A 14,367-nucleotide genomic window follows, 5' to 3' on the forward strand; every position below is an offset into this window, starting at 1 on the left:
GATGTAACTCTTTATAGTTACATTTAATCTAAATGTCTTTTGTTGCATTGCAAAGATCAGAATGAGAGCTTTCCATTGGTATATAATATCATATATATAGTATCTGCGTCTTTGAAAAAACAACAGAATAAAGTCACAGATTCATAATTTTTGAAGCGTTATGCTGTTGCACTTGATTTTTTACATTTTAAAAAATGGTTAATTAAAATTATTTTGAATGAAACTTTTAAAAATAAATATACTTACTAATAGAAAAATCACTCTGTTTAGTTTATTTTTTACAGAAAAGAAAAAGGATAAAAATTGTGGAAATTATGAATAAATGTGTTCAGATATACCTTTGTTATATAATTTAAGATTTATCAATGTTGGAATAAATGCATAATTTTTAGCAAAAAAGAGCAAATATAATGTGTTTAAATTTTGTTTATCTTACTTAAGAAAAAAGTACTATGAGAAAAATATGGTGGTTAAATGGTAAAATGTGTGCACATTTTGTAATTTTTTTCCCATACTGGTCAAAGTTTTTGTATAGTCCGTAGCCCCATATTTCATTATAGTTTGTGTTCAACAAAAGAATGTATAATTAATCATGCTCTTATTTGATATTTTCACAGTTACCAGTCAAATAAAAAAACAGTAATGAATAGCTTTTGCGCTAACATCAAAAGAAGTTATTAAAGAATAATTGGTGTCCGTAGCCCTGTATAGTCCGTAGCCCTAATATAAAAGCTTCCAGAAAAAGTCATATACATTATTGATACAATAACTACAATACAATAATATCTTTATTCAATATAATACCAATATACCTTTTGAATGAACACCTTGAGCTCCATGTATTACATTAAAATAAAAAAAATATGAAGCAATATAGTCTGAAACCCCCCCCCCCCCAAAAAAAAAAAAAATCATGCCTTGATTTAAATACAGCTCCTTTTGCTTTTATTCATTATAGTTTTATAGTTTGAACCCCAATAATGCATTAATTAGTTGAACTGGAATTTCATTTGGCGTTGAAAATACACAAAACATTAGACAATTGATTTTTAGATATGGTATTTTGAATACTCAAACTCAGGAGCGTGAACTTTTATAGAATGCAAAATAATTTTAAAAAAATGCCCAAAATTTAATTATTCAATTATATTTTCTTTAAGTTGATTGTCCACAATAGAGATGCTTAACGGTATAGTCCGTAGCCCCAGTGCTCACATGAAATCCAGCCATCACAGATGCTAAATTAAAGCCCATTCTTGGTCTCCAGATGGTCTTGAACTATATTTTGTTATCAAAACACCAATTACATGTAATTCTGACATGTATTATTTTGTTCTGACAATTTATATTTTACTCGTATTGTGAATTTACTTGAAGTTTTTCGTTTTATTTTGTTAAATTTCACGGGATTTTTGTATAAATTGATTTAATATCCAAATGAAATGATTTATTAAACACGTTTGAACTCCATGATGACAATTTTAACAAATATTTACTGATACAAACAGGTATTTTTCTATGATCTCTCAATAAATGAAAAATACTATATGTATAGTCCGTAGCCCGGGGTCTCAAAATAGTCAATCAAAAAATGTTTGACACAGTTTTTCTCTGAATATTACCAAATAAGTTTGAAATTTTCAGTCCCACATACAATATCTTTAGAAAAAATCAATGTACTTTAATGTATTTTTACTTCAGATGTCCAAATAATAAGAGTAGAAAAACTCCCAAAGATTAACAGATTTACCCATGTCCTTTATACACTGTAACATTTTAATGGAAATGAGTTATGTGATTTTTCTTGCTCAGACAATGTTTTGTGAAGAGTTTGTATTTGAATTATACTTTTATTGTTAAGTTTAATATGATAAAGATAAATGTTATGACTGAATATGTATAGTCCGTAGCCCACTTGGGTCTCTGCTATATTAAGAGTGAAATCTTTTTAACCGCTTGACAGAAATGGACAGAAATTTCAGACAATCTGCTAAAAGGATGTAGTGTTACAAAGAACATATTTGTAATACATTTCGTTTGACTTCATTTTTTGTTAATCTGCAACCAACATGGGCACCTGATCTTGGCCAAGGCGATATATATATATATATATATATATATATATATATATATATATATATATATATATATATATATATATATATATATATATATATATATGATCTTCCATGGTTTGTGATTAGATGTGATTTTTATACCCAACTAGTTGATTTATATCCCCGAGTCTTGGCGAGGAGATAAGGTACACAGAATGACTTGGATATTCAAAGTACTCCGAAATACAGAGAGCCAGGCCCATTTATAGAGCAGTGACCGTTTTACATGAAATATACATAAAATAACTGCTATATAAGAAGTTCAGAAATATTATTTAGCGATATATTATTACATGCATTTAAAAAGTTTTGAAAACACAGGGAAAACACAGGGAATGCGGGGTTTTAATCATCTTTGTATATAGAGAATAATAAATAACCAGGATGTGATGTGGAAAAAGGTATGTTTTATTATATCTATTACATACTTAATAATAAAATACAACATACATCAACTTGAGAAAAATACAAATAAATACTCATGCACTGACTACTGACATGTAGCTTATTATAACAAAGAACAGTAAAATAAAATTAAAAGAATGTGAACAAAAAAAAATAAAAATAAAAATAGATGTATTAGGTACTTTTTATCAGGTTTAATCTGCTAGAGGTGTGATATAAATCCCGATCAGATCCATATCATATTACTAAGTATATATGTAACCTGTATAACCTCAGTGTCAGGATATAACATTTCATTACCCACATTTTATTTATCTTACAATGCGCAATACATTTACTTCATTTATTATCATCTTTGATTATTTTTTTCCTTTATACTTTTTCAATTTTAATTTAATATGCTCTTTAATATACATGTACTAAATATCCACCTAACAAGGTCGGATGCTTGACATACTTACAAGTGTGCATTTACTATGCACACGTATAGGCAATGAAGTTTTCCATCATTCTATATTGTAGATTCCCAAATATACGCGAGAAATGAATTATCGCGTAATTTCGCGAGAAGCAAAATAAAATTACTCGCTTTTATTTTTATGGTGCTGAAATGCATGTAAAATCTCTAGATCAAACGTCTACTCGCGAATTATTGTTCTCGGGATTTAACGTCTAAGGGCCATTTCGCAATATAAAGTACTCGCCTAAAATAAGGAATCTACAGTAAATAGAGATTGTCCTATCAAGCTAAATGTGTTTCGCACGTGGCCTGTGTGTACATACGGTAGCAGTGGTTACGTTCACTCTCACTCAGGTATTAGCTTTCCGTAAAAGCTTGTCTGACGTGGGAAAACTAAATTTCTAACTCAGCATCATCAAGCTTCATCAACATGAATTATCTGAGAACGGGAACTGATCTAATTTGAAAAGCGTAATGTTTATATTGGCGGTTGTTGGGTTACTATTAGGTGATTAATCCGCGCAGATCGGCAATCCCATAAATTGAGCTATAGCTTACGCTATGGAGCCTGGCTAAAAAACATATCCGACCACAGACTAATTGGAGATTCTTTTTAACACATGTTTTACTCATGGTTATCATGTTTTACACTGTTTTTATATGTGAATCCACTTCAATTTTACTTCATCACTCAAAAACTCAAATTACTCAAAAAACCATCGTGGCGTGTCAATTGTAAGTTTGCTTTGAAAACGATCTGTCTAAGCAATACGTGGTAGTAAATACACCAATTCTGTACTGCGTAATACGGGTTAAAGGACTTGTCCCATGTTTCTCAATTACTTGAAATTAAAAGCGTATTATGTCCCTTATGATCATAGTTTATGAATTTCGTGTTTTTATTGTGGAGATAACGCGGTAATTTAACATTATTGATTAAAATAAAAACCCCTCAGTTAAAAATCCAAATTAATTAGATTGCGATCACGTGACCATGATACGTCATATGCGATATTGGCTGATCAGTTATTTATGTTAACTTTACTAAAATGTACGAGATGCAAACTGAATTTTCTGCGTTATGAACAACTGAATCACTGATTTTATCCCTATGAAGTTGAATATTCAACCTTGTTTTTTTACTGTTAGCAAGAAAAAAAAAAGAAAAATATATATAAACATGGTAAATTAACCTGTTAACAGTGAAGATAGGGGAGACGAGCGAAGACGAAGAAACTCGCCTGCACAAAATAATTATATAATTTGTCATCTTATCACACGTATTAACCAACCTGATTCACAAATTTAAAATTACAGAACTTTGTTTATTTATTTTATTTAATAATCTTAAATCAAATCATAATGTAAATACTTGAGCGACTGAATCGTTATTGAAATGAAAAGGGGAACGCGGGACCGCGGTAATTGATAATAATACCTATAGTTTGAAAAAGTGACGGGATCTTTACTAATTATCCTTTCTTCTATAATCATATACTAATTACTGTTATTAAAACTGACAAGCTCTGCAATGAATCAGCAAGTTTTTTCGAGATTTAAAATTTTTATTTTCTTACTAACATCATTACACCATGTATACCTACACTGTAGTCTGTTTATAATATTTACATGCATATATTTATAAATTCATCTTTAAATATATGTTTATACTTAAATTAGAACAAGTTCATACTTCTATAATTACTGAAAAGCATGTAAGATTCAGAATGTTCCCTATTACCCAGCATTTGTCGTTAACGTTGATAACTTCGTTAAAAGTATACTGTTTCTCATCTCGCTATCACTGAATTGTGACAAATGACGTCACAGCAGTATAGCGTCGAAATCCGATTGAAATATGCATATCGCCGTATTTGAATTTCAACTCTAAATTTCTCTTTGAATATGCTTACAACAAATTGTATTTTATTCAATATTTTAATAAACAAGGTTGTAGATAATATTTTTTCATAAAAATACGGATTTTTTAAAAACATGGGACAAGTCCTTTAAGTCACAATATAATACAATATACCAGCGTGTGAAAATTCATATCAAACCAGAAGTAACTTTTGTAAAGTTTAAATGTTTATCAACCTGATTTAATGAAATATATACACATGTTGACTTAATTAGAATAGGCTCTATAAGATTACAATGAAAAGGTCATAAACATGCACGAAAATGCTTTCATTGTTTACACATGTATGTGAACTCGCATATTAAACATTTCAGTTATATGATAATTAGATTTAGAGTACAATACTAACATACTAAAATCCAGATCATATGTCATATCCACCCTTAAGCCACATTACAGCATTCTGGCTGAAATGGGGCTACTCGCATTGATAAGAATTTACGTATGTAATACTCTCTCTCTCTCTCTCATTTCATAATAATAATGAATACCATGCAATTAATTCTTGAGAAAGCTATTTAAATTCCATGTATAAGCATGATGAAGAAGAGGTCATATTTGATGAATACTCCATGAAATGCACACTTTTTCTTACCAGTTGCGTTGCTTTTTTTAATCACCCTATTACCATAACAAATTATATCTGCCTACTTGCAGTACGCAAACTCAAGGCCAAACAATATTTTCATCAACCGCATTTTATCTCCGCCAAATTTTCATTCACTGATAAAAGAAAAAGGTTATGGAGTTATTTTACTTTTTTCGGATTTTCATTTCCCCAGTGATTGTGTTGTTTTCTTGTATGGGTAAGTGGTTATATTTATGGAAAGGCCTATTTCAGATTTCTAGCTAGAAGTGTTGATAGGTTTCAGATATACCTCAAGCACGATATTGCATTTATGCTCATTATGTATGATATTACTGAGTCGTTTCTATCCTTCTTCCTCAATTTGTGTACATTGCAATTGTTAAAGATAACATGCTTGATTTGAACATATGCTTCTTTTTTTTTTAAGTTCATAGAACCATTGTGATATGGTTGCTACCTCCTTTACTTAGAAGGTCACTTCCATATAAATTTTGTAATCATTTATATAGATCAATTTGAAATTATTTTCTAAAACTCATGAAAATAGCTTTATTCAAAGTAAAACAATGGGAATTACAAACATCATTCCTTTTACAACAATAATTGCGGCGCGAAATTAGCTCAAGTATTTCTGCGATGTATGATTGTTAGGCAGTATAGTCAATAAATTGAGAGTAATCCACACGTGTAACACATGCAGTGATGATGCTGGTAAAACCAAGTGCTACATCTCATTAATGTCAAAACCTCTTACTATCAGCTGCGCTTCTTAAGAACTTTCATAGGCTACTGTGGAGAACTATGCAAAAAGAAAGATCTTGATCAAAGGGTTTTTTTTAATATATAGGTTATAGGTATTTTGCTAAGCAGAAAACATCAAAATTAACCTAAGATGATAGAATTTCATACGAAAAAACTTGATATGTTCCTATAAAGTGTCATCAGTACCAATGATATTACTTCTAGAAGCTGAAAAATTTCATAAAATAAGTATGACAGAGTATAAAAATAAATTATATAGTAAATAAAAAAAATCAATGACTCAGGATGAATCATGAATTTTGTCAGAGTTTACCCAACTCCAAGCGACCAGACCAGAGTGCTTGTAAATACATTTAATAATCAGTTTAGATCCAGTTTGTATCATTTCCAATTTAAGAAAATATGCATTTATGCTTTTAATGACTTGTCAGAATCATGGAAATGAAGCATGAAAAAAGTACAGCGAACATAATTATCAAAATAAAAAAAAAAGGAATGAAAAGATTTGTTACAGATGTACTAAATAAGATTCCTTTATGTGTACATTGAAGTATATAAGGAGACCAAGGCCGGTATGATCGGTCAACAGGGGATGCTTAATCCTCCTTGGCACCTGATCCCACCTCTAATGTTTTTAGCTCAACTGAGCCGAAGGCTCAAGTGAGCTTTTCTGATCACATTTTGTCCATCGTCCGTCCGTCCGTCTGTCCGTCTGTCTGTCTGTCTGTCCGTCCGTCCGTCTGTAAACTTTTCACATTTTTGACTTCTTCTCAAGAACCACTGGGCCAATTTTGACCAAACTTGGTACAAAGCATCCTTGGGTGAAGGGAAATTTAAATTGATAAAATGAAGGGCCAAGTCCCCTCACAAGGGGAGATAATCAAGAGAAGACAAAAATAGGGTGGGGTCATTAAAAAATCTTCTTCTCAAGAACCACAGGGCCAGAAAAGCTGAAACTTATATGGAAGCATCCTGGGGTAGTGTAGATTCTAAATTGTTCAAATCATGACCCCCGGGGGTAGGGCGGGGCCACAATAGGGAATCAATGTTTTACATAGAAATATATAGGAAAAATCTTTAAAAATCTTCTTCTCAAGAACCACTGGGCCAGAAAAGCTGAAACTTATATTGAAGCATCCTGGGGTAGTGTAGAATCTAAATTGTTCAAATCATGACCCCCGGGGGTAGGGCGGGCCACAATAGGGAATCCAAATTTTACATTGAAATACATAGGAAAAATCTTTAAAAATCTTCTTCTTAAGAACCACTGGGCCAGAAAAGCTGAAACTTATATGGAAGCATCCTGGGGTAGTGTAGATTCTAAATTGTTCAATTCATGACCCCCGGGGGTAGGGCGGGGCCACAATAGGGAATCCAATTTTTACATTGAAATATATAGGAAAAATCTTAAAAAATCTTCTTCTTAAGAACCACTGGGCCAGAAAAGCTGAAACTTATATTGAAGCATCCTGGGGTAGTGTAGATTATAAATTGTTCAAATCATGACCCCTGGGGGTAGGGCGGGGCCACAATAGGGAATCCAAGTTTTACATTGAAATATATAGGAAAAATCTTAAAAAATCTTCTTCTTAAGAACCACAGGGCCAGAAAAGCTGAAACTTATATTGAAGCATCCTGGGGTAGTGTAGAATCTAAATTGTTCAATTCATGACCCCCGGGGGTAGGGCGGGGCCACAACAGGGAATCCAAGTTTTACATTGAAGTATATAGGAAAAATCTTAAAAAATCTTCTCAAGAACCACTGGGCCAGAAAAGCTGAAACTTATATTGAAGCATCCTGGGGTAGTGTAGAATCTAAATTGTTCAAATCATGACCCCCGGGGGTAGGGCGGGGCCACAATAGGGAATCCAATTTTTACATTGAAATATAAAGGAAAAATCTTTAAAAATCTTCTTCTCAAGAACCACTGGGCCAGAAAAGCTGAAACTTATATGGAAGCATCCTGGGGTAGTGTAGATTATAAATTGTTCAAATCTTGACCCCTGGGGGTAGGGTGGGACACAATAGGGAATCCAAGTTTTACATTGAAATATATAAGAAAAATCTTTAAAAATCTTCTTTTCAAGAACCACTGGACCAATAAAGCTGAGACATATTTGGAAGCATCCTGAGGTAGTGTAGATTCTAAATTGTTCAAATCATGACCCCTGGGGGTAGGGCGGGGCCACAATAGGTATATTAAAAGGGGGGAAATCTGGTAAAGAACAGCATGGCCAAAGTTACTCAGGTGAGCGATGTGGCCCATGGACCTCTTGTTAGAGATCCGTGTTTGCTCTTCGTCCGATTTGTTTTGTTTCAATGGACTTTTGAGCTTGATTACAGTTTGCTATCTCCAGTTTTAATAAATGATTACAGATACAAGTAAACTTTTAACTAATTAAATTATATATTTTTTTCATTTGAGTGTTATGATAATACTGTCCAATTTATTGAAATAAAAAAAAAAAAGAAGGTTATTGTTGATTGACTGATAATTTTCTTATTGTACATTTGTTCTTTCTTAAAAATACATTGAAATCTAACATCATCAAAAAATTATCTTAGGTCTGTCTTATGTCTTTATTTGATACATTAAACTTTTTTTTTTAAATAAAGACGTCGTCACAGCCCTAAGTTTCAACGTGACCGCCCCAAGTGGAACACTACTGTACCCAGGACAAACCTTTACCGCCTCCTGTAATATTTGGGGATATCCTCCAATAGACGTCGTTACAAATCTGACGGTTAACTGGAAATTCAAGGATAGCAATATTTGTCTTTACGGAGATAAAATGGAGGACACTCCTGAAAAATACCAATGTTCCTCAGACACCAAATTTGATAAAGACAGTTTCATTTTGTCAGTATCAGGTACATGATTTTTTGGGGGTTTTTTTTGTATGTATTGTTATTATCATTATTGAAAAATATCAGCTACAGGTTGGAACACATTATTTCCTTATCGAGGTCTTCAAAATTCGTATTGTATCGATGGACACCATCAGATTAAAGCGTTATTAAAAATGCTTTTTTCCCTATTATACTTTCTGTAACATTTCAAACATTCACAACAATCTTTGATAGCAATTTTAACATCTAAAGTTTCATTGAATTTCGATACTGAATGTTCATATATAAAACGATTATATATATATTTTTTGCTACAATTAGATGTGTCCTCTGATGATAGCGGTGATTATATCTGTGAAGTCAAGGAAAAGAAGAAAATGTCAACAATGCAATCCATGATAGAGTTAAATGTTGTTGGTAAGTTCCGTGATGAAGTGAACAGCGAAGCATCAAGTGTAAATTTCAATCGCATAATTTACAGCTTATCGTGAAAAATGAAATAAGATAATTTAAAAGTGTAGCTGTTCAACAGTGATTTTACTGAGTAGATTGATTTATATCATATATCCCATTCGCAATCTTGTGCGGCTTTGATAATGAAGGATGTGTGTTCAAAGTTAAATGGCCATTTTTTCACGGAAATATCTTAGATTTTAGGAAAACGTCTCTTTTATAGGACACAACCCCTTTTTCAATAAAATCACTATGTATCAATTTGTCAATTTGTTAGTGATTTCCACACGACTTAGACATTTATTTCCAAGTTTCACATTATGCTTGTTGCAGTTTTGTTCGGAAGACTCTGTGAGCAAACTCTCACAAGTAATTACGCCATCCTCATGAAAAGAAATGCATCAAACAGCATACATGTAATCTATACATAATCTAATCCAACTATATAATCTTATAAAACGAGTGCAGAATTATGAACTTTATTATGTCGGAGTGAGAATATTTCACTGCATTTTGTTTTAGTGAAATTTTTGAAGCACAGAATTATGACTCACCTGAAGTATGTTTAACTCAAATTATAAATTAATCTCATTCATTGATTTCTCTGACATTTAAGATAAGATAGTTTGAGAGAGAGAGAGAGAGAGATTGGGTGGAGGAGATGACTCATTACATGTCAAAGGATGTGGTGCAATGATATTTTTCGTTCGCTTTCAGAACCAACCACAGTGTTACAAATCACTGGTAAGTGCACTTTGTTAAATTGTCTTCTTCAGATTATTTTCTCGAACTAAAAGCAAGCTTCTCTAATCTTAATTTTGGTTTACTTATACTAAAGGACCATGACTTTTGAAGTTTAACAGTTAGAAAAATATTGTGGTTTTATTGTTTGTGTTTTGGAACACACTTTTTAAACATTAACATGGTATTTTCAATTTAAACTTCGTACTTATAAATTTCGGAATTGACATGTTAAAAAATACATATATTTTATTCAAGTTTAAAATGTTACATTCAGAATAAATTTTTCTAATTGTTCGATTTTTAGAAGATATGTCAGATACTTCAACATCAGGTAATTTTGGAATTAAACTATTTAATTAAAACATAACCTTATTAAATAAGCGATCTACACTCTTTCTAGTGAAATTTAAATGAAAATTTTTCCCAGTAATTGACATGGTTGTCCACCCCTGTCTATATTAAAAAAAAAAAAAAAATTCAAAAAAAAAAAAAAAAAAAAAAAAAAAAAAATGAACATATTTCATTGAATATTTATATTTTATTGGTAGGGAATTTATTTTGCTCTCTCATCTATTCAAACATCATGATTTCTAATCAAGAATTGGAAGGTTGACGATTAGAATAAAAAATAATAGGAACTAATGATTCTGGCTCTTTCAAATTTTAGGTTTTTTGTTTTAATCTGCTTATTCTGCATACAGTATGTTATGCCGAGGAAACCAACTGACTTTTGTTCTATTTTATCAAAAAGCTGTGTATTAAACCTATATCACCAAAAGTGATTTTAAATTCTGATTAAATATATTATACACGCGTCTCTGATCCTCAACTTTAAATATTTGTTCACATCTGTTTTCTATAATTGAGCAGACCTTTCATGCAACAACAGCCTTATTACAATCGGAATATACGTTTCCTTAGATACGTTGAATTCATGGATTCATAATTTTGGGGTTCTCGGCATATTTGAGCATGTATTCCTAATCATAGCCGTAGCTTTTTTGCATATGAAATATATATTTTTTTCCAAAAAAATAATGATGATAATACAATTAACTCTTTAACGTGTAAATTTTCGCTAAGGTATGTTGCTAATTTCATAAATTATGTATATAATTTCATGTTGCTTGATCTTCGTTGAACTTAATGCTTGTATTAAGGATTGTGTTAAGGCACACATCAAATAATTTGAACCTAAACATTTTTATGAATTGTGTAGCTTCAAGCAGATGCGGATCTATCACTAAATGTTGACCTAGCAAGTGTTGCTTGATTATTGAATGTATTTTAACCTAAACATGCTATCTATTCTTATAACCTTTTTAAAAAGTAAGTTCATAAGATATCATGATTTTTTTTTTTTTTTTTTTTTTTTTTTTTTTTTTTTTTGATTCGTATCTTTCTAAGCAGTAATATTTAAGGAACGATTTTCAGACAGATTATAATAACATTCAGTTAGTTTGTTTTGTTTGTTTAACTTCCCTTCGAGAATTTTTCATGACATCAGTATTTAGAATGCGTGTTTCACCCTTACATTCTCAGCTTAGAGAAAGTTTTGATTGTAACCTTATTAAATGTACATGTTAATACAATTTTATTTATCACAGAAATTCCAGAAACCACCACCGACACTACCATGGCTGGAAAAGGAGGATGCCGCCCAACCCATTTCCAAACGTTTTCAGTGTTTTTGCTCGTGCAAATTTTATCATTTGGTATCCTTCATACGTAGAAAAAAATCTAGGGAGTCCATAAAATCTTAACAACTCATTAGTGTCATACTAGTAATTTAGAACCGGAATGAAATTTACTGTTATGTTAATTATTCCTCTATGATAAAGTCCCATAAATTTGTTTTTTATTTGATCTTTGTGAAGGTTTCTTGTGAATTTGTAATGCAGAGTAATTTAATAAGAATGGAGTGTGATGGGTAAATAAGACAACTAATGTTCCCATTTATTCAATCTATTTGATTCAAAGCCATCTTGAAAACAAAACACACACACACACACACTCAGAGAGAGAGAGAGAGAGAGAGAGAGAGAGAGAGAAAGAGAGAGATTTCCTTTGATGTATATGTTTTCGGAATATTTCCTAATCTCTGTTAAATACATAAATACACAGATCTGAATTTAAAGGAAATATGAATGTTAGTGTTTCTTGGTTTTGTCTATATTCCTTTTGAGATATACATATACTTTCAAAATAGGATTGTCTTTTTTCCAATTTTTTTCATTTTAAATTTCTACAGCAAGACTAGTACAAAATACGTTTATGAATTTATATACTTGTATCCATTGAGGACTTTAAGGTGATTAACATCGTTTGATATTAACCAGAAAAATGTCAATATTGACCAAACCGAATATGCGTGTACATGTTTTGTGTAAATTTATAAAATAAAACAAAGTGAACTTTTCCTCATTTTGATGTCTTTTTTTAAATATGGCTAAATTTGCATAACATTTTTAAAATCGGAGTTCTAATGTTTTTTATCTGATAACACAAATAAAAACACTGATTTTAAAAGTGTTATGCAGATATCAGAAATTGTTGTCAAATACCATCTTTTTGAAAATGTAATAATGCTTACTTGCGTGTTTTCAACAAAGATGCTTAAAAAGCTACCTACGGCGGAAGGCTTAAATTTTTCTAATATGATTTTCTGTGTATTATGAGAACTTTGGAGATTTTTAAAATTTAAACGCATACACATTGTTTGTTTGTTGGAATGAGAACTGAATAAAACATTTTTCGTGTATTGACAATACATGTACTTGTTGAATTAAGCATCTTACAACAAATTCAAAATAATGCACATTTTAATAGACATTTTACTTTGTACTCCCTTTTTTAACCCACTACATCTGGCGTACATGGAAGGTCTCCGATTTTGTGAAACTGATCCTGATTTGTGTTAAATGTTTTCTGATAATTGTCCGGATCTACGTAACTTGCAAGTATCCAGTGGGTCTTGATATTATCGTGAGCAGCATAGTACACCCCAGTCCAGCTTGCAACAGACCTCGCATTGCGGAATTCATTCTTGTACGCAACAGACCATCCCACGATGTATTCTGTGTTATTCACCTGCACGTACCTTCCGATAAGATCATACTCTTTTTCGGCATTTCCTACAGCGCTGTAATAATGTCCATAGAGCGTTCCGTTTTGACACGAAAGTTTCATCTCTGAAAGAAGTTGGTTCCTCCAAATCCCAGCTATTGCGCATTGTTCTTCGTGTGGGGATTTGCAGGAGGAAGAACCTAAAAGAACATTAAGTTTAAAATTTTCAGCGACACTTCTGTCACTGTTTATGATCTATTCCTATTTATTTCAAAACGTGAAACACACAATACTTTTCAAAAATAGAGGTTAATGAAGGAGAAATTTGACTGTTGATATCCAATAATTTGAAGAAATAATAATGGACAATATTTAAATGACTATTTCAACTCACTGGCTGCCCTGGGCAAGGACTGAACAGGTAACACACTACACACCAGAACCAGAATATATACTTCTTTCATTCTGTAATGAAAAATATAGATTTTTAATAGTGATAAATTAATAATTGAATGTGCTATCCAAGTAAATCTTTGCAAGATTAAAAAGATATTTTACTGAAGATTTCTAGGAAAGTAAATAGCTTTCGCTCTACAAGGCTGTTATCAAAACAAGATTTCTGTAGGGTTTCTATCATTAAATTTTGTGATTTATTTTAGATTTAATCCTATATTTAAAACACATAAAACATATTTGTAGAAAACAAAAGATACATCTTTTAGTACAAAGCAGTAGTTCAATTCATTATGATTTGACATGTTTAAAATATGCTGATTACGAAATGCCATAGAACATGGATTTTTTAAGAGAAAATATTTTTATAATACATGTACTGATTTTGTTTCGAAATATTACCGTGCTTTCGGTATATATTACAAAACTATAGAGATAATACAACACAATTTCGCAAATTATCCTCATAAAACTAGAATAGACCACTTGTGGACTAATTTTACATGTTATTAACTGTTGATCATGAAAAGACATTTTAGAATTATT

General features: G+C 31.3%; 1 protein-coding gene across 3 annotated transcripts; it reads left to right on the forward strand.

Moving 5' to 3' along the window:
* The first annotated feature begins 5,551 nt into the window (after nt 1-5,551).
* LOC133188381 (uncharacterized) lies at nt 5,552-12,721 on the forward strand. 3 transcript variants are annotated; one of them, XR_009721286.1, is made up of 6 exons: nt 5,552-5,709; nt 8,872-9,126; nt 9,427-9,522; nt 10,276-10,302; nt 11,522-11,631; nt 11,910-11,997. XR_009721286.1 is itself a non-coding variant. In XM_061323773.1 (6 exons), the coding sequence occupies exons 1-6, from the start codon at nt 5,646-5,648 to the stop codon at nt 12,032-12,034; spliced, it is 594 nt and encodes a 197-aa protein (XP_061179757.1). In that variant the 5' UTR covers nt 5,553-5,645; the 3' UTR covers nt 12,035-12,721. The 3 variants fall into 3 exon arrangements, 2 of the variants coding, with proteins under 2 accessions (XP_061179757.1, XP_061179758.1); XM_061323773.1 differs by lacking the exon at nt 11,522-11,631 and adding an exon at nt 10,607-10,633 and having other exon boundaries at nt 5,553-5,709; nt 11,910-12,721; XM_061323774.1 differs by lacking the exon at nt 11,522-11,631 and having other exon boundaries at nt 5,553-5,709; nt 11,910-12,721.
* Nucleotides 12,722-14,367: the final 1,646 nt, after the last annotated feature.

This window comes from Saccostrea echinata, unplaced genomic scaffold (assembly GCF_033153115.1).
Source record: "Saccostrea echinata isolate AGI-Se365-2 ecotype Australia unplaced genomic scaffold, CSIRO_AGI_Sech_v1 ptg000016l, whole genome shotgun sequence".
NCBI classification, from domain to species: Eukaryota; Metazoa; Mollusca; class Bivalvia; order Ostreida; family Ostreidae; genus Saccostrea; species Saccostrea echinata.

What these genes read in the sequence shown, in the direction of transcription:
- LOC133188381 (XM_061323773.1), top strand. Translation starts at nt 5,646, where the DNA reads ATGGAGTTATTTTACTTTTTTCGGATTTTCATTTCCCCAGTGATTGTG. An exon ending in CACAGTGTTACAAATCACTG is followed by an intron (nt 10,303 to 10,606) that starts GTAAGTGCACTT and finishes TTCGATTTTTAG; the next exon opens with AAGATATGTCAGATACTTCA. An exon ending in GTCAGATACTTCAACATCAG is followed by an intron (nt 10,634 to 11,909) that starts GTAATTTTGGAA and finishes TATTTATCACAG; the next exon opens with AAATTCCAGAAACCACCACC.